We start from the raw sequence: 18,416 nt of genomic DNA, 5'->3' as shown, positions 1-18,416 counted from the left end.
TAAACAACTGACGGCCATGTTGTTGTAATCAGCTTCAGTGATTGGCCTGAATGGACATGGCTGAGTATGATATAATTACTTCAGTGGATATGGGTGAGTCTGAAAAAACTGTTCATCTTTGACTTCCATTTACTTATTATACAGGCGGATTTGGATGGTTTTGATAATACAGAAATGTTAAAAAGCATTAGTTCTTCAGCAATTCACAAAAAAGTCAAAAATACCTAAAGGTGGACATGGCTGATTTTGAAATGTAGCGACACATATTCTCGAGCACTATTATCACTCCGGTAGTACGTCACAATGATGTCATATGACGTCATGTCGACCGGGCAGCTGGCACTCGCAAGTTCTAACATAGGGCCCCATGTCCGATCCTAATAGGATCATACGGGTCTCAACAGAGTAGAGGTTTGTATTAATAGATTTTGTTTTTTAGAAGAAATGAATGTCAGCCACTTGCCCAAATTATTAGGTCCATACCCTGACTCACACAAAAATTGAAAAACAATATGTGTACTTCCCAGACCCAGGATTCGAACCTGGGACCTACAGCGTGATAGTTCAACGCTTAAGCCGCGCGGCCACCGTGGGTGTAATTATAGTATGTGTATTATAATTTTGAAGCGCGTACTATAATGTTGAATAACGAAAAAAAAACCTAAAATGTACTATAATTTCGCATAAGAAAATTTGGAGAAGCTGCAAAATAAATGCCGGAAAAACGTAAAAAAATCTCTTGAGTTTGGTATAAAATGAAATATCTTGAATTCGTCGGTATGCGTTGTTGGTCGAAAGAGGTACCCTAATAAAAAGGGGTCTAGGAATTTCTCGAATTCTCAGTTATTTTTTTGTGATAAGCAAAAACCCTATACATTTTCAATATAATGACAACGCGTACTATAATCTTGGCCGAAATACTATAATTTCTTGGACTACGTACTATAATTCGGTCACAAAAATATGACAACACTGGGGCAAATACAAGGTCGCATCAGTTCCTTCGGTGCATCGCTACATCGCGTCTCCCGATATTATTAGTTCTGTCAGTGGCGCACCCAGGGGGGGCAAGGGGCCCTGGCATCCCCCAAACATGAAAATCATCAGAATGATTTTAAACATTGAAATTGAAAGCCGATAAACTATACCTTTGGGTTTAGACAAATAAAAACACGGCAAAAAATGATTTGTAATTCTCCAGCACAATGTACTTTTTATACTTCATAGCCATGGTGGCGCTATTATACTTTATAGCCATGAACATTTTAGATTATATAATTGTGCAATATATTTCCTGATTATTATGTGTCGATACTCGACAGCTCCATTATTAAAGTAGATGTATTAAAAATCGCCAATAATTCACTGTATGAGTACACTTAATTTGAACTAAATACAATTTGAAAAACGTTAATGTAGTGTTTCACACTGCCTTTAATCTTAGTGGTAGGTAGGGGGCCCGCCAAATATCCTAGCCTGAGGGCCCGTTTCAGGATGTGGGGACCATGGTGTAGGTACACCGAGTGCAATAGACAAAAGGAGACGAGAAATTAGGCTGTGAAGAAGGAAAAGAGCCTATGGGACTAATTAACATTCTCCTCCTTGCCCCCCCCCCCAAAATTAAATCCTGGGTGCGCCACTGAGACCTGTAACTCCATACTCTGAGTCTAGCGAACTCTAAGCCTCAAGATTGTATTTATAGAATCATTTGTGGAAATTCGTATAATATGAGTACGTGTATTAATTAAGGCTCTAAGTAGGTACCAAAAAGTAGTATTGCCTGTAGTTACAAAATACCGAGTCATTGCAGTAAAATTTCATGAAGCAGACCTTTTGAAAAATGTGGTTTCACAGTGTAAAGCAATCACGGCAGCTTCTATAATTTTAGCTTTTATAAGAACTCGCAAGTGTCAACACACCATCGTCAGTTATTTTATATTGAATGCAGTTGACCACTGCAGTTGTACTTACACCATTATAAATAAAACACGCCAACGGACATAGAACGTCGACAGGTTTAAATATTTTGCTGTTTTTTTTGACTTGCTTGAGGCACTTAGACACAACGTCGCTATAGGATTGGTTTCCCGAATATCCGTTTTTGTCGAAATCGACCTTAATGCAGAATGTTTTTTGTATCTAATTGGACTAGAACCATCCCTTTCTTTAAATTACTTTGTAATGGTAATGAATACATCATTCATATGCTGTTTTTTTAACACTTTAAATAGGTATCTCCATGTATTTAAATATAGGATTATGAAATTTGTTTTTCGTCTCCTGAACATTTTGTCTATTCAGGAAACCAATCCTACAGCGACGACAAGTTGAAGTTATTATCGTTGGTATATAGAACATTTTTCTATAAAAATGTCAGTTTTAATTTTTTTGGTACTTAGCGCCTTAATTAATACACGTATTCATATATTGTCGCCGCTGTTTTATATCCAAATATCTATATTTCAGTAAAAAAGTTTCATACTTTAACATTTTACAAGGTACACATTATTTATGAAGTAAAAATACTACTAAAAAGCATAATACCTAGATATATATCAGTATTGGTTTAGTGAATATGTATGTAATGTATTTAACATGTCTTATTAGCTATTAGATCATTAATAATTAACAATAGTAATCCGACCATAATACTAATTAAATAACTTGTAAAATTTATGAAAAACGTGTCGCAATATAAATTGACAAGTCTTTGTATCAGATTGAGTTAAATAAACAGATGTAGTAATTATGTATATGCAGTATAGACTGCGAAATCTTTAACGTGAGACCTGGCGGCGGCGCTCGTGTTGCATCTTGTGTATGGTTTTTGATTTTGAAGTATTGAAAGTACTGAAAAACGAGAGGGGATGTAGTTCTCCAAGCCGCCGCCTATCACCGTAAAGATTTCGCGCTGTGTACCACGAAACAGTTTCGCGGGGAATAAAAGCCAATTCGAGGAACAATGCCTACTATTATCTTCTACAATCTATGCTCCGGACTTGGTCGTTGTCAATTCTGTAATTTTTAATATATATATATATATATATATATTTAATAAACATATAATACTGTGCAGCCGCTTTAAATATTATTCTATTCGTGGTTTTGCTTCAATATTAATTTGTATGTTTCAAGTGCCTCGTTCTTCCGGCGAAGAGTTACCGCAGTCGATTCTCCGTCCACTACAAAGATTGCCTGGGAGGCTGGTTAACAGTATGTAATATTTGAAGCCTCGCGCGGTGACCATATGCTCCGTCATTGTAAAAGTCTACTGCTTATTGTAGTGCATCTCACTGATATGAGTTTTTATCTTGTCGAGATCGGAAAATGTCTCATTGCAGCTTTCGCAAGTATAAGTCTTTTCGTGATACAACATTTTGTGACGTTCCATAACTGACTCTAGTAAAAACTTACAGTCGCATACATCACAGATAAACTTTTTAACTATCGGACTATGAACAAAGTGATGTAGTCTAAATTCGTGTAACTCCTTGAATGTCTCTGAACACACTTCGCATTTGTATAAATTTTGACCGTCATGAAATTGTGCACTATGATGCACTAAATTATCATTACTCGAGAACTTCTCACCGCAGACGCCACAAATGATTTTTTTAACTGTTGTGTCATGACGCTTTAAATGGTGTAGTATCAATTCGCGCTCGAATTTGAAAGACTTCGGACATACTTCACATTCGTACGTGTTCGGAGTGTAGTGTGATTTTTTATGATGCTTTAAAGTGTAATATCTTGTGAACCTCACACCACACACGTCACAAACATAAGGCTTTTCACCAGTGTGGACTCTTTGGTGGATCTTTAGACGGGGTGCCTTTTTGAATTTCATTCCGCACACGTCACAAGAGAATTCTGTAACTTTCGGATTGTGGACAAATTTATGCAGTCTCAATTCGCTCAATTCTTTGAAAGTCTCCGGACATATTTCACACTTGTAAACGTTCTGACCCGCGTGCATCCTTCTATGCGACGACAATTCGCTAGATCTCAGGAATTTCACACCGCATACGGCACAAACAAAAGGCTTTTCACCAGAATGAATTTTTTGGTGAGCCTTTAGATCGCACATCTTTCTGAATTTAAGTCCGCACACATCACATTCGAAGTTACGTCCTTTTTGCTTGTGGTTTAAATGATGGACTCTCAATTTGCTCAAATCTACAAACTTCTCCGGACACATCCTACATTTGTACATGTTCTGGACATCTTGCGATTTTTCACCTGACGAATTTTTCGGACCCGAATGATTGTGTCTTATTAACTGGTCTTCATTTAAGAAATTCTTATGGCATTTGGCGCAAAAATATTTACGTGTAGTTCGTCTATTTCTTGTAATTTTAATTAGATTTTTTTCTTTAATTATTCTAACCTTTTTAATCCGAGGAATGTTTAATAAATGGGTTCGAGATTTAATTTCACACGCCATATTATTTTTAGAAATATATCCCTCAACCGGGAAGCTTTCTGTACATAAATCACTATCGATTTCACAAGACATGTCCAACATAGTATACTCTTCTTCACAGGTTGAATTCTGCGAATTGATGTCGTGTACAGGCATTGGTGGATTGTTGTGAATCGATCGGGTGTGTTGTTTTAACGTTTCTGATTGAGCAAATATCATGGAGCACACTCTACAAACAAAATTACGCTCATACAAAGGAACCTTCGATAATTTAATAACAGGCAATTCAGAATTAATATGTCCCGGTTTCTCCAAGTCGTGTTCGTCGATTAGCATTATCTGTCCATCGCACGGAAATTGATTGACGCCAACTGGCGACATGACGTTCTCTATTGTCAACATGGGTTGCCCTTGGTGTGCGTTCACCGAAAATTGAAATTTCCGATTCACTTTCAAACTGTAATTTGTGGAAACTTCTGGTTCAATTTCTGGATAATCATTCTCTTCTATAGTAGAAATCTATAAACAAAAACATAAAACACAAAATATAATATAATCTTTAAATTAGGTGAGGGCTACAAAAAACTACTTCATAGGAACCAAAATGAAAATAGGATCTTTTGTACCTAGGGCAATAACCATGATATTTGATTTATGCCACTTACGTGAGGTGAATTTAGGTGGACGTTGTTTTACAAGTTTTTAAGATAGGGTCTATTGTTATTTATTTTCTTATTTTATTATTTATTGTATTATTAACTGACACTTCTATGTATTTTTATTCTTAAAAAATATTAACACTTATTTTATGCCATGTCGTGAACGCTTTGAATTTATAATTTGTTATGTTCATTATATGTAAAATAAATTTGATATAAAGTCTAAAATTTGGATTAACTTGATTTGTCTAAGTAACATGCAATGGATTGGGGGGGGGGGGGGGTGTCACTATTAGTTAATTATCATGGTTCCGATGCGATGTAAACGAGCATTCAAGGAATGATAATTTCTGCGTAGTATTCAAACTAGAAAACTACAGTACCTCCAAAGATCAATAGTAAACGTAGCAGAGGACGTCGCCGCCGCATTTTGTGGTGATTGGCACGAGTGCAGCTCCACCAAACTTTTCGGGAAGCAGATGATAAAGGAATACTCGCCCCGATGGTGGCCGAACACCATTAGGGTTGGCACGTTGAGGTAGGTACATCATATTATATTAATGAGGGGCATAGTCTATGATGAGGGCTTTAGTGAATTATGCGGTCAGTCAGGTAAATGCACAGAGAACAGTAAAAATATTTTTTAACAAAATTACCAAATCGAAGGTTATAACATCTAAACGAAGAAATTGTAATATATTTGCTTCGGTGTGTGTTAATATTTGATTGCATTGTAAGCTGTCATTTGATTTTATAAACAATGCCACTATTGTTAGCAGGTAGTTTGAGTGAGTGTTTATATTCAAATAGAAAAATATGTAAAAGTTAGGTTACCTCCGTTTTAAGCCCAATTTCACTGATAACAAATTCATACTCCTTCCTTTCATCTGTTTGTATTTCAAGAGGGTCGATATTCTCGGTCTTTATTTCATTTTTAATACAAAAATCATCTGTTTCTTGAGAGTTTGGCGCGTTATTGCCAAGATTGGAAGGTCCAGTGACGTTATGGTAAGGAACGCGGACCTGGGGTTCATAATTTCCAATCGGGGTCTCCATGATGACCAAAACTTCGTTTGTTTCTTCTCTGATTTGCAGATTAATATCGTGAAAAATATTTGATTTTTGACATTATAGCTGCTGTTTTTGACGTACGTAGGTATACGAATGCAAGGTACCATAGACCACGTACAGACGTACAAAGATGATAGACAATAATATTGGAAGTTTGCGGGTGATCCATTGACTGGCCGATAGCCACGGTTGAAAGTTTTTCTATATTGGTATTTCTATATTGTAAGTCACCTAACCTACTAATAACCTAACCGGAGACGAAGAAGTACCTACCAATTAATGGATGTAACCCTTAATTGCACTGTGTTACGTTTTAGCAACACACTGTATTATTCTTAATATTATTTTGTGTGAATGAAATTCTACTTTAAAACTTGCAGTTATATGCAGTAAACAGTGTGCTTATAAAATAGTTAGGTATATTATTTATTCACAGATGCCACTGCTAATTTAAAATAATATTAACTTTATTTTTAATCCATTAGAAACACAGTAAATAGATTTTCGATTTCCAATATCTATACTACATTTTGACGCTGTGTTTTGAATGTGTGAGTGTCCTATGAAAATAAACCATTCATTATAGATTGACTATAGTGTGTGTTGCAATCTTCAATACACCAATTTTAAATGAGCGTCGATGCATAAACCGAGAACACTAAACTTGTCAGAACGAAGGACAAGCTTAGATTGACGAACCTATTCTTAACACGTGTTTAAGTTTGTCCCGTATTCTTCTACACTGGAGATCGGTTGTCCACTTATCCACACCCGTTAGGTACCTATCTACCTATTTCAGTTCCCATTATTTTACATTAAAGGGTTACCATCTTGCATTTAAGGATTAAAGGTAGGCGCCTATTACAACGTTTAGTTGTGTTACCCATATATTCCCCGCACAACAATTGTACTGCGGTAGACACGTAGAGCTTGGGCCCAAACGCCGCCTTTGGTGCTCATCCGCCTAATAGCAGCAAGTCCGGTGACTGTGCGTCAATATCCGTTACAACAGCTTACGGTAAACTGTGAAAGCCAAACTGAATACATACGTAAAATAAACATTCTTACTTTGAATAATAAGATGTAAAGGTGGACCATAGAGGTATTAAATAAAAAGAGCGGTAATGAATCGGCTTTCTCATACAATTGAATGCAGCAGGCCAACATTATCCGACGAAATAGCGACGTGATAAAAAAAATGCAAGGAATCACGGAAGATTTACTTTAGTCATTATAACGTACCCATATAATATAATGTTAACGTGGAAATTTTGCCGCAAATTGATTACCAGCCTGCCTCACTATACCTTTTCACCATACTTTCATATAACCTGCTGTCCCTAGACTGGTGGACGATCTCATAAATTCTGATTTATATGGCAATGGATCAGGAGCATTATATTATTTACTTCCATATTTTTATCGGCTGGCAACACTGACAATGTATCATATTTGTCTATGATTAATTTTACTGTATTATTTTATCAGCACGTTGACGTTTGAATAAACAGAATATTATTAAATTATAAAATGCTGAGAGTCAGAACACACTATATTACCGAGGAACAAAAAGAAAAGCTGATAACATTCATAGAAGGTATGGCCATCTTTTTGTATATTATGTAGGTAGGTAGGTACCCGAAATAAAATCATTTTAGAAATCGATTTTTGACATTTTTTGAATACCTATACTATATAACTATTCTAACTGTGCTATATAGGTACACACTACCTACATAAGCGTAAAGTTCGATAGTTTTGACGGAAATATGACATACTAGTTGGAGCTAGGTACGCAATAATTATGGATGCAATAGTCAGAGCATTGAGAAATAATATGTAGGTACTCTCTTTGATGTGATTTCACAATATGTTAGACTGAAAAATAATTGACCATAATACGTCGTGATATCCGGCAAAACCTTTTTTAAGTACATTAAGTCGGTCGCACATCAAACCTCGTTTGTCTGCAACGTGTCGAATACATCGATGAAATCGTGATTCACAAAATACACTTTGCCAAATGGAGCTCCGCACATTGGTGGAATGCGACTTTTTAGCTTGTAAAAAACATGTAGTGCTGTTAGTAACAAATCGCATGCGTCTCGGGCTGCGAGTGGAAGCCGCCAGAACCCATACGCACACCTACGAATTTGTCATTCCTATATTGGCTCGCCGGTCGCCGCATCCCAATATATCACGTTTCGAGAGGTTGCGCGCGACTGTCGCTAGGTGCCTATGTGCGCTGTCTTCATATGCAATATCGGAGCGACGTTCATGTTTAATTTTTGGCTGTGTGGCAGACGGGCGAGCTTAGATGTGACTTAATATAGTAACGTAAAAAAGTATTACAATTTTATGGGTACATTCGTAAACTTAAACAAATCAATGATTCCCGTGTATTTAATATGTTTAAATAATTTCAATTTTAATTGAACTTTATAATATATACAGTCGAACTTGGTTAAGGGGGGACATGCTCAGCGTAGGTCAAAATGGAGCTTTTGTTCTATTTTCAAAGCATGATCCTGGACATACCTTAAACGTTGTAGATAATCTATTTATATAATTTTGAAGCCTTATTATCCTTTATATTTATTTTAAACATTTGATGACTGCATAAAGTATTTTTATTACATAAAATAGTATTCTTTTAAACCTCTCGCTCTAATGTTTTAGAATATAGTCATATTTCAGTACATAACTGTGCAGTGGTGTTAAGATTTTTTACTTTTATTAATTTTTAAACGCATTTATAAAACCATTAGTATAATTTATGACGAGATAATTTTAGTAAAATATTTACGATAAAAAAATATATTGATAATCTCTGTGATCCCAAATTTGACAAGAATTAGGCATTTTATTATTCAAAAAATGGACAAGATTAACACATTTGAAGATAATTCTAAAGATACTGGTTATAAGCTATGTCTTTGACCATTCAAGTGTGATAAACATCCTACGAATAATGATTGCTTTATAATAATTATTGACCTAAGAATAAGGTACTGTTTTTTTGAAATACGCCATTTCTTTTGGCATTTCCCATTGGTTAAGCTACTTCATACGGCCGTAGACATAAATTGACAAACTATAATTGAAGTAGGGAGTAAAACCTAACCTAACCGAAAAAAAATCTTTTTTTCTTTAAACGGAAAATGTTCAAACACGCGCGTTAACATCATTTAACTCCCTTATCTACAACGTTTAAGGTATGTCCAGGATCATGCTTTGAAAATAGAAAAAAAGTTCCGTTTTGACCCACGCTGAGCACGTCCGCCCTTAATACGAGGAAGATGGGATCGACTGAATTTGCTCGTTATATCAAAGAATTGGTATTTTTAAATGAGCGGTCACACAACACAAAAAATCGCAATTCAAACAAACATACACAATTAGAATTTATTTACACACCCGTTACACACATATAAAATTTTTCTGTCAATCCACTTTTCTTATAAAATTTATTGATCTTGTTTCATTGTTTTCACTCTCGTTGTTCTTAAATTTCCCCTCAAATCACTCAACCCATTAAAAGACTCTTGGGTGTTATTATGCATTGTCAAAAGTAAGCATATTATGTAGAATATAAAAAATCTGTAACCATCGTAAAAATCCCCGAAACAAGCTTGACATTCATAAACTACAAAATAAGTTTTTACTTTAATAAACGCTGGTAGGTGTCTACTGACTTCACAGACCTTGGATTTTTTTACTTATTTCAACCATATGCGTGGATACTTTTTCAATATTTTCGGTGAAAACACCAATTAGGTAGGTACTTAGAGACTTAACTAGTGTCATAAACGCAATCAGATCCCGGCGATGTCCTGTCCGGTCGGATTTTATTGGTTAGTGTCGAAATGTTTCTAAACGATCGGCACATTAACAGTTTTTTAGAAAATTTTTGACGATATTTTAGCTCGGTATCCCGATAAGTAGCTCGTTATAAAAGTGAATAAATGTATAGAAAAAATCATAAATTAACATGTCAATAAATGTTTTCTCATGACATCCAAAATCTCGCTATATCCGTAATCGTAATAACCGAGTTCGACATATATATTTCGGACGTAATATAGAAATATTAAATCGTGAATTAAAGGTTTTAGGTAGATAGGTACTAATATAAAATGGACTGCTGAAACAATACTAAAATGTGGCACGTAAATTCGAGGTTCCTCTGTAATTACAATATCCCCACATCCGCTAGAGCCTAGCACATTAATATGTTTATTATTATTATAATGTATAATATACTTTCATTTCAGACAATCCGATTATCATGAATTTTGACAAGAGTAAGAGAACGTCATTTGGAGTTTTATTAAAGCTGTGGGTTAAGTTAAGTACAAAGCTAAACATGATGGGACCCAAGAAAACTCCCAAGCAATGGAGAAAGGTGGGTAATGCATGTAGGTTTTTATTGTTAGTGTCGGAGCAAACTGCAAGAGCGCGATGCGCAGTGTGCTTTGGCCATTAGGTAAAGAAAGACTCGAGAGGTTGAGGTTAAGGCAATTACGGCTTAAGGCTCTGGTCTAGTGAAGATAGAACTGCTTGTCGTGCGGCGACACGATGCGGACCGGCGGACGGCATCTTGCGCATCGTCTGTGGGAAAACTGATCGGTTTTGAAAACTAAGTATACTTAATACCAGTATAAAAAAATACTTAGTATCGAATTATATAGAATATATAGAATATATAAGGGATATTATATAGAATAGAGCATTTGGCGTCACGCGAACTTGTCACATTTCTGTCCTCAGTTAAGCTACTTGCTGAGAGCTCAGCACTGGAGATATTATATGTTAAATCCACTTGAAATTAATCCGGGTAAATTCAAAAGTAGAAGAAATTTTGTCTTATATTTATTTGTCTTTTCCGTTACTGTAATGTAGAGGTGGAAAAACTGGTCGGTTTTGAAGACTAAGTATACTTACTACCATAAAAAATACTTAATATCGAAACTTGTTCCAAAATACTTATTAGTATTTAGGATATTATAATATAGAATAGAGCGTTTGGCATCATGCAAACTTGTCACCATTTCTGTCCTTCGCTATACCAACTTTACAACTCTGGAGAAATAACGCCAATGACAGTTGAGTGTATCACGGCTTGACATACGTGTATTATGTTATCTCACTCGCGCGCTTTTAATGTCAATATTATAGAAAGTCTACCACACCAACTAGCGAATCGCGTTGATCTCATCGTATGCGTTCGAACAATTTTCTTGGAACAAGTTTATTGGGCCACGCGTATGGGTAGTTTCATGCCGAGACTTGAGTACACAAACTGGTGACAGTATTTCCAACTCACCTCTAGTCTGTAGGTACACGCTTTGTTCGCTATGAAACGTAATAGCCAGTTGGCCGTACCAATTGACCGTGAGCTGCTGTAATGAGCCGAATGAAAGCATGGATACTTTAGTTTAGTATTCCGGGATTCAACTTTCGGCATCGTCAATGTCTGTGAATATCATATAGGTATGTATATATAATAATAGGTAAATAATAGGTACCATTTTTGAAGGCATATGTGGTTTTTTTTCGCCTGTGGCGCTAAAGAACATAGTCCAGCGCATCTATTCTATACACAAGACTGCTTTCGGCCGCTATCTAGAGTAGGAAAGTATCTAAGTATTTGCACTTATTATAACAATTACAATAAATTAGTTGTAATTGTTACAATAAGTGCTATGTTTTAACAGCACCTCTATTGGCTGTAATAAATTTTATAGTGAAATATACAGTTTTGACAGTTCAGACGGCTGACTTATTGTAATTTTTACAATAAGTGTAAATATTTCGATACTTTGCTACCCTATTTAGCTGCCGTAAAGACCGAAAGCAGTCTTGTGTGTAGATAGATGAGCAGTTTATAATAATAATAATATAATAACATTATGTTCTTTTAAAAAGTGTGTTGGCGTATTCTTTTCAGACATGGCACGACTTAAGGAATAAAACTATTAAAAAAAACTTCGAGATGTTGGAAAATGTCAAAAATGGTCTCCCAGAAGGTGTAATGAGCGAATCGCAACAAAGAATCTTGATTCTGGCGAAGCCACCGTCGGTCAAATCGCATATAGAGGAAGATCTAATGCATGTAGTGAGTATTCAATACTAAAAAAATACCAGGCTGCAGTGCCACCTGGCAACATTTTTGATTTACAGTCAGATTTATGTCTACAATGTTTTTTTTAACAAATAAATATATGTTGGTCAATGACAAACGGTTCATCACAAAAATGTTAAAAAAAACATTCTTGTATAGTTATGGATCCTCAACGTGGGTATGAAATTTATGTGAAATGGATTTCTGGCATATTGATAGTCGCATAAAGTTAGTTTCAGTGACGTCCCGTGGAGGTAGGCAGATTGGGCGTCGCTTGGGGGCGGCAGTTACCCAAAGGGCGGCAAATCGAGGAGAATCACTAGGTATATATAGAAATAGCTACCTAGACTTCAGCTCACTGGTTGGAAACAAAATGTATTAATTAGGTACTATAAAAGTTTTAAAAGGATTTTTTTGTCGGGTTCGCGATGTCTAGTTTACTTCAGAACGTGTCGTTCTTGGTGAATAGAAATGACACGAGTGCACCTAATTTAAAATGTATCCAAATATGTTTGCCAGTCACTCACGAGTTTTAGAAGTTGTCAAGTGTATTTTTAAATGTACCTATCTGAAACCATAGACTCGAAATATTGTCTATTGAAGCAATCGACGCGTGCAGAACAAAACATAATTTGTCATAAAAAGTCAACATGCGTCCAATTAATGCTATGTTTATTGTTCTATAAGTAATAATAATAATATATTCATTGACATGTTTTCTTTTTCAAGTAAATGGGTAACGTTTTTTAGTCATCTTTACACGATTTAAGAATTAATTCCTCCGACGCCATCACAAAACAAATTGTCGTGTTCACAGGTCGACTATCGCTCTCCGATTGGCAGCGAGTCCGAAATTTCGTCGCACCTATAGTTGAAAATTATTTGCCGTTTCACTGAAGTATGCTCTTAACCATAATTCATGTGATAGCACTAACATGAGTAATATTAAATGTCATGGCAGAATAACTCGTAAGGTTCCTTTTATGTAAAGTTCAAATTCTCTTCTGTTTTTGTTTCATAGATTTCGAATCCATCGGCCAGTCATGTAAGTGATACAACCTGCGACAAAGAAACGCTGTCAGAAGAAACACTCACCAACCTCGTATGTATATTATAATATTCATCTAGCTCTAATCCACAAATATATCTAAATAATCACGGCACCTACCTAATAATGACAATTGAGATGAAGATCCTTTCAAAGATAACCGAAATATATTTATATATTTTTTCTTTTTTCTTTTCGACCAAGTCCGATCCTAAAGGGATCGTATGGGCCTAGAGTTGGGTATTTCCTGAGAAAATCTCAATCTCGAGATTCGGGATTTCCAGAAAAGAATTCTCGAAATATCGGGAAATGTAAAAAAAAAAACTAAAAATCCTAAAATCAGTGTAAAAGCAGACACATTCCAAAAAATATGTTTTTTTAAATTTATGTAAGAAGACAAACATAATAGACGTAGGGAAACAAAAATAATTCAAAACATTACTTATTAAAATAGAATTTCAAAAAACACAGACTGTAAATCGCTGCGTCTGACAATCGCGTACGCTTTTAAAACACAAAATTCCCTGATATTGCAAAAATAGCGCTCAATTTGAGTCGACATTATTTGGCTTATATTTGTTAAATGCCCCGATCAGTCTTTGAGCGTTTTGTGTTTTCTGTTCACTTTTTTCATATAGAACATCGTTTTTTTCAATTAATATTAATTGATAATAAAGAAATCCTGAATCTCGAGAAAAGATTCTCGAAATCCGTGATTTCCCTAAATGTTAAAAATTTCAATTCTCGATATTCGGGATGGAAAATCTCGAAAATTTGTCGAGAATTCCGGAAACCCAACTCTATATGGGCCTTCACAGAGTAGAGGTTTGTGTTGACAGATTTTGTTTTTTTTACGAAAAATGGATGTCAGCCACTTGCTCAACCTATTAGGTCCATACCCTGACAGACACAAATTGAAAAACAATATTTGTACTTGCCAGACCCAGGTTTCGAACCTGGGACCCACGGCTTTATAGTCCAACGCTTAAGCCACCATGGGTATATATATGGATTGTAAATATATGTACCTACCTACACTTTTAGTTAAAATACCTATTTAACACTGCCATAGGGAGGGGAGCACTTCATCCGTAATGGGTTATGAAAAGGTGCACGTTAGGCATGAGTTCCGAAAATCATCCAATGAGTATAGATGTAAACATGTATCAGGACGTAGGACATAGCGGACGTGCGATCTATTCACATAGATTAGTATGTTAGTATTGTTTTTACATATTATTATATGCAAGCCCTCCGCATGCGCCGATTTTAGTGAGTAATGTTTTACCAAGTGCATAGCCAACACGCCAGTGTTGCCATAATATAATTTATAAAAACATCGCTTGTAAAATTATAACATTGGAATAAATATTCGATATCTGGCAACACTACGACCCGCACACTGTCACACATATTTTCGAATAACCCAGGAAAGGGTCGCGGAGGAAGCGTGAAGGGGGCGAGGCAAATGCGTGAAAAAGTTCGTCATGTTTTGAAGGACAAACACATGGAATAGCTCTATCTATATTTTTCTATAATCTAAGATTATATGAAAATAATTAGAATCATTTATTTTTGTTAAATTTCCGTGTTCGTGGATTTTCGCTCCATGTGGAATATGGAAACGAAGTGGAAATGTCACTGGTCAGTCATGTAACTCCACCGACGCCTTACAGGTCGCTGGTACCGGTTATGAAATGGTTATACTTGGCTTAAGATATTTTTTTTTTATATAGATTGCCGAAGACATCGCCGTAGATACATCTTCAAATCCAGCCAGTGACGAGGAGCTATTGATGGAAATAACTGTCCCAAGTCCGGTGTCTGTTTCAAATACGAGCAAATCTAAACCTTGCGAGGAAACTACGACAACCATTATCCCTGCTAGTTCTAAAACGAATTCAACACCAACGAGTGTGGAAAACGGAAATAGCCTTCTTTTGGAGGCGATGGCGCGTAGCAAAAAGAATTTAGAAATCGCAAAAAGAAGTCTAAACGCCCCATCAGAGAGTGTTAATGTATCCAGAGAAGATCTAAACGTCATCACGGAATGTTTAAAGCTTGTTGTGGAGCAAATGACCGTGGCTATGGAACAGAATAAGACTATCATAAGAATGGTGACAGAAATTAACAGAAAACTTTAATTTGTATAATTATAGCTTTTTTAATAATAAAATATATTGTAACAGTTCAATTTAGTTAATAATTCACTTAACTCACTTCTACATATATCTTCTAAACCGGAAGAACATCGACTTTTTAATACTTACCTACCTGTGATATTTTACACAGATCACAGATTAAGACGGTACTTCAGTGAAATGGTACATAATTTTCAACTATAGGTGCGACGAAATTTTCGACTCGCTGGCAATCGGAGAGCGAACGTCGAGCTGTGAACACGTCAATTTGTTTCGTGATGGCGACAGGGGTATTAATTCTTAAATCATGTAAAGATGACTAAAAACGTTACCCATTTACTTGAAAAAGAAAACATGTCAATGAATATATTATTATTGTTACTAATAGAACAATAAACATTCATTAAACGGACGCATGTTGGATTTATATGACAAATTATGTTTCGTCCGGCACGAGTCATTTGCACAATCCGCGCATCGCCTAGCCACGATCTTTTTAGACCATGCCTCAACTGAGGTATAGCCTTAATCCTTACCTAAGAACCCGTATTTTCCTTTTAGAAAACTGCTTCTAGGAACAAAAATGAATGTAGGATTTTTGGAACTGCTTCTTAAAGTCTTGGATTAACTTGATTTGTCCAAATACACAATAATGTAATGCTGGGGGGAAGGAAGGGGGTTGTCACCATCATCTTCTTCCACGGCGCTACAACCCGGGGTGGGATTTGGCCTCCTCCACAACCGCTCTCCACTCACTCCGGTCTCTCGCCATACTTATCCAGTTACCGGGTCTTCCTATATGAAGCCAGTCCACTTCTACAGCGCCAGCCCATCTCCTTATTGGATGGCCTCTGGGTCTCTTCCGTTGGGGTTGCCTTGGCGCTCTAACTTCAGGCATTCTCTCCACATGTCCCGCCCATCGTAGTCTTTGGGACTTAGAGTATCTTATGATTGTTTGCTGTTCAATCAGCTCTTCCAACTCGTGGTTCATTTTTATTCTGTAGTTCCCATTTTCCAACGTGGGTCCAAAGATTTTTCGGAGTATTTTGCGCTCGAAGACAGCTAATTTATTTTCCTCGTTTTGAGTTAAGCACCAAGTCTCACAGCCATAAGTGACCACTGGCCTTATAAATTGTTTTATATATTATAAGTTTACTTCTTCGGCCTAAACGTTATCACCATCAACTATTTGTAATAGTTCTGATGCGATGACGACGCACAATCAAGGAAAGAGAATTTATGCGTAGTGCGTAGGTAGTAGGTATAACAACTAGAAAACTACAATACCTCGAAAGGCAATGGTAAACGTAACAGAGGACGTCGCCGTATTTAGAGGTGATTGGTAATAGTGCAGCTCCGCCGAACTGTTCCGGTTAGCAAAAAATGATAAAGAAATGATCGGCCTGATGGAGGCCGGCATCCTTTATGGGATGGTGCGATAAGAAGAAGGTAACTACGTTTATTATAATAATGATGGAATAGTACGAATTGAATTTTTCGGCGTTGCTCAAGCGGATAAAATGGATATTGGTGATATTGCCAAAGAGCTGAAATAGAGATGGGCGGGGCATATTGCTCGCCGAAAGGACGGCCGCTGGACAAATGCCGGCGGACGAAACCGGTCCTAATCTATCATATAAAAGTGGAATAAGTATTACAAAAAATTTGCGTTTTATTAAATAAAAACAACAATGCAGTAAGCAGTATTAACCTCGCTATCCGCCAAAATTAAACTGAAAAGAATTTGTATAAAAATGTAACCATTAGATAATATTAAACGTAAATACATCTCGCCGTTTCCAACACAATTCCGGTGTGTAATTTGTCCACCTCCAAGTCCAGACGAAAAACCACAATGAATAAAAAAGTGACAGCGTGTTTTCACTTTCTAAAATGGAGGGAGATGACACTACCTATAATATAAAATTTGATGGCCGGGGCTTTGTTTCATAGACAGCAGCGGTAGAGGCAGCAGCAATTGGACCACTCGTCGGCAAGTATCGGCTTGTATCCGTAGTAGGTAATGATTTAACCCTTAATTGTATTGTGTTACCTTTTAGCAATGACATTAATATGGAGAATCATCTGGAAAAGAAAATGACACTCACTTTATTGTCGGGTCTGCCGAATGGCATAATCTGTTCTAACGCCATTGCAATAAAGGTGATATTGCTATAAATTCCTGATGCTTTTTGTTGGGTCTGCCGAATGGTTCGGTTCGAACAGGTTCGCTCAAATGAACATTGACACTAGAAACACTGTTCTAACGCCATTACAATAAAGGTGATATTGCTATAAATCCCCGATGCGTGATATCGCATAATGGAAATTGCGTGACTTCTACCTATACATGTGCGAATGTCGCTTTGCGCGAATTTACTTGCTAGCTACTGTACTGAGTGCGTTGTCCATTAATAATGTCATTGGTAGTAGGTAGGTAATGATTTAACCCTTAATTGCATTGTGTTACCTTTTATAAACAAACTGTGTAATTCTTAATATTTTTTTGTATACATGAAATTTTATGTAAACATTTCCAGATCTCTGCAGTGTGTGCTTACAAAAAAGTTTTAGTGTTTATTGGCAGACTGATGTCATTGCTAATAATCAATATTATCAAATAAATTAATGTGATCGATGTGATCGAGCGCCCAGTATGCCGTTTAGTAGTTGAGTTACTCACTTCCCCACGCGAGATAACCCGGGTGACTGGCTTCCACGTTATTTTCAACAGCAGAATGATCGACAGGCGAACGGGATGTCAAACGTTGTGTAGTTTTGTGTCTGCCTGCCCAATAACCTCAAGTCCGTTGACTGTGAATCTATTTCCGGTACAACAACTCACGGTAAATTGTGATCGACGAACTGAATACGTACATTAATTATTAAGGCTATACTTCAGCTGAGGCATGGTCCAAAAAGATCGTGATTAGGCGATGCACGGATTACG

General features: G+C 36.4%; 2 protein-coding genes across 3 annotated transcripts; one reads left to right on the top strand and one right to left on the bottom strand.

Moving 5' to 3' along the window:
* Positions 1-3,169: 3,169 nt before the first annotated feature.
* LOC147076737 (uncharacterized) lies at positions 3,170-6,262 on the bottom strand. Its single transcript, XM_085940441.1, has 2 exons — positions 5,917-6,262; positions 3,170-4,942 (listed from the first exon to the last, which is right to left on the bottom strand). Exons 1-2 carry the CDS (start codon positions 6,136-6,138, stop codon positions 3,269-3,271), a joined length of 1,896 nt encoding a protein of 631 aa, XP_085796567.1. The 5' UTR covers positions 6,139-6,262; the 3' UTR covers positions 3,170-3,268.
* Positions 6,263-7,587: 1,325 nt separating this feature from the next.
* LOC147076736 (uncharacterized) lies at positions 7,588-15,854 on the top strand. 2 transcript variants are annotated; one of them, XM_085940455.1, is made up of 5 exons: positions 7,588-7,750; positions 10,428-10,558; positions 12,104-12,271; positions 13,299-13,379; positions 15,062-15,854. In XM_085940455.1, exons 1-5 carry the CDS (start codon positions 7,684-7,686, stop codon positions 15,467-15,469), a joined length of 855 nt encoding a protein of 284 aa, XP_085796581.1. In that variant the 5' UTR covers positions 7,588-7,683; the 3' UTR covers positions 15,470-15,854. The 2 variants fall into 2 exon arrangements, with proteins under 2 accessions (XP_085796581.1, XP_085796582.1); XM_085940456.1 differs by lacking the exon at positions 13,299-13,379 and having other exon boundaries at positions 7,612-7,750; positions 15,062-15,517.
* Positions 15,855-18,416: the final 2,562 nt, after the last annotated feature.

Source organism: Rhyacophila brunnea, unplaced genomic scaffold, assembly GCF_057557595.1.
Source record: "Rhyacophila brunnea isolate RB1 unplaced genomic scaffold, BYU_Rbru_1.0 scaffold_13, whole genome shotgun sequence".
Lineage (NCBI taxonomy): Eukaryota > Metazoa > Arthropoda > Insecta > Trichoptera > Rhyacophilidae > Rhyacophila > Rhyacophila brunnea.
Note: the sequence above shows the minus strand (reverse complement) of the source record. Positions and strands in the feature narration are given on the sequence as shown.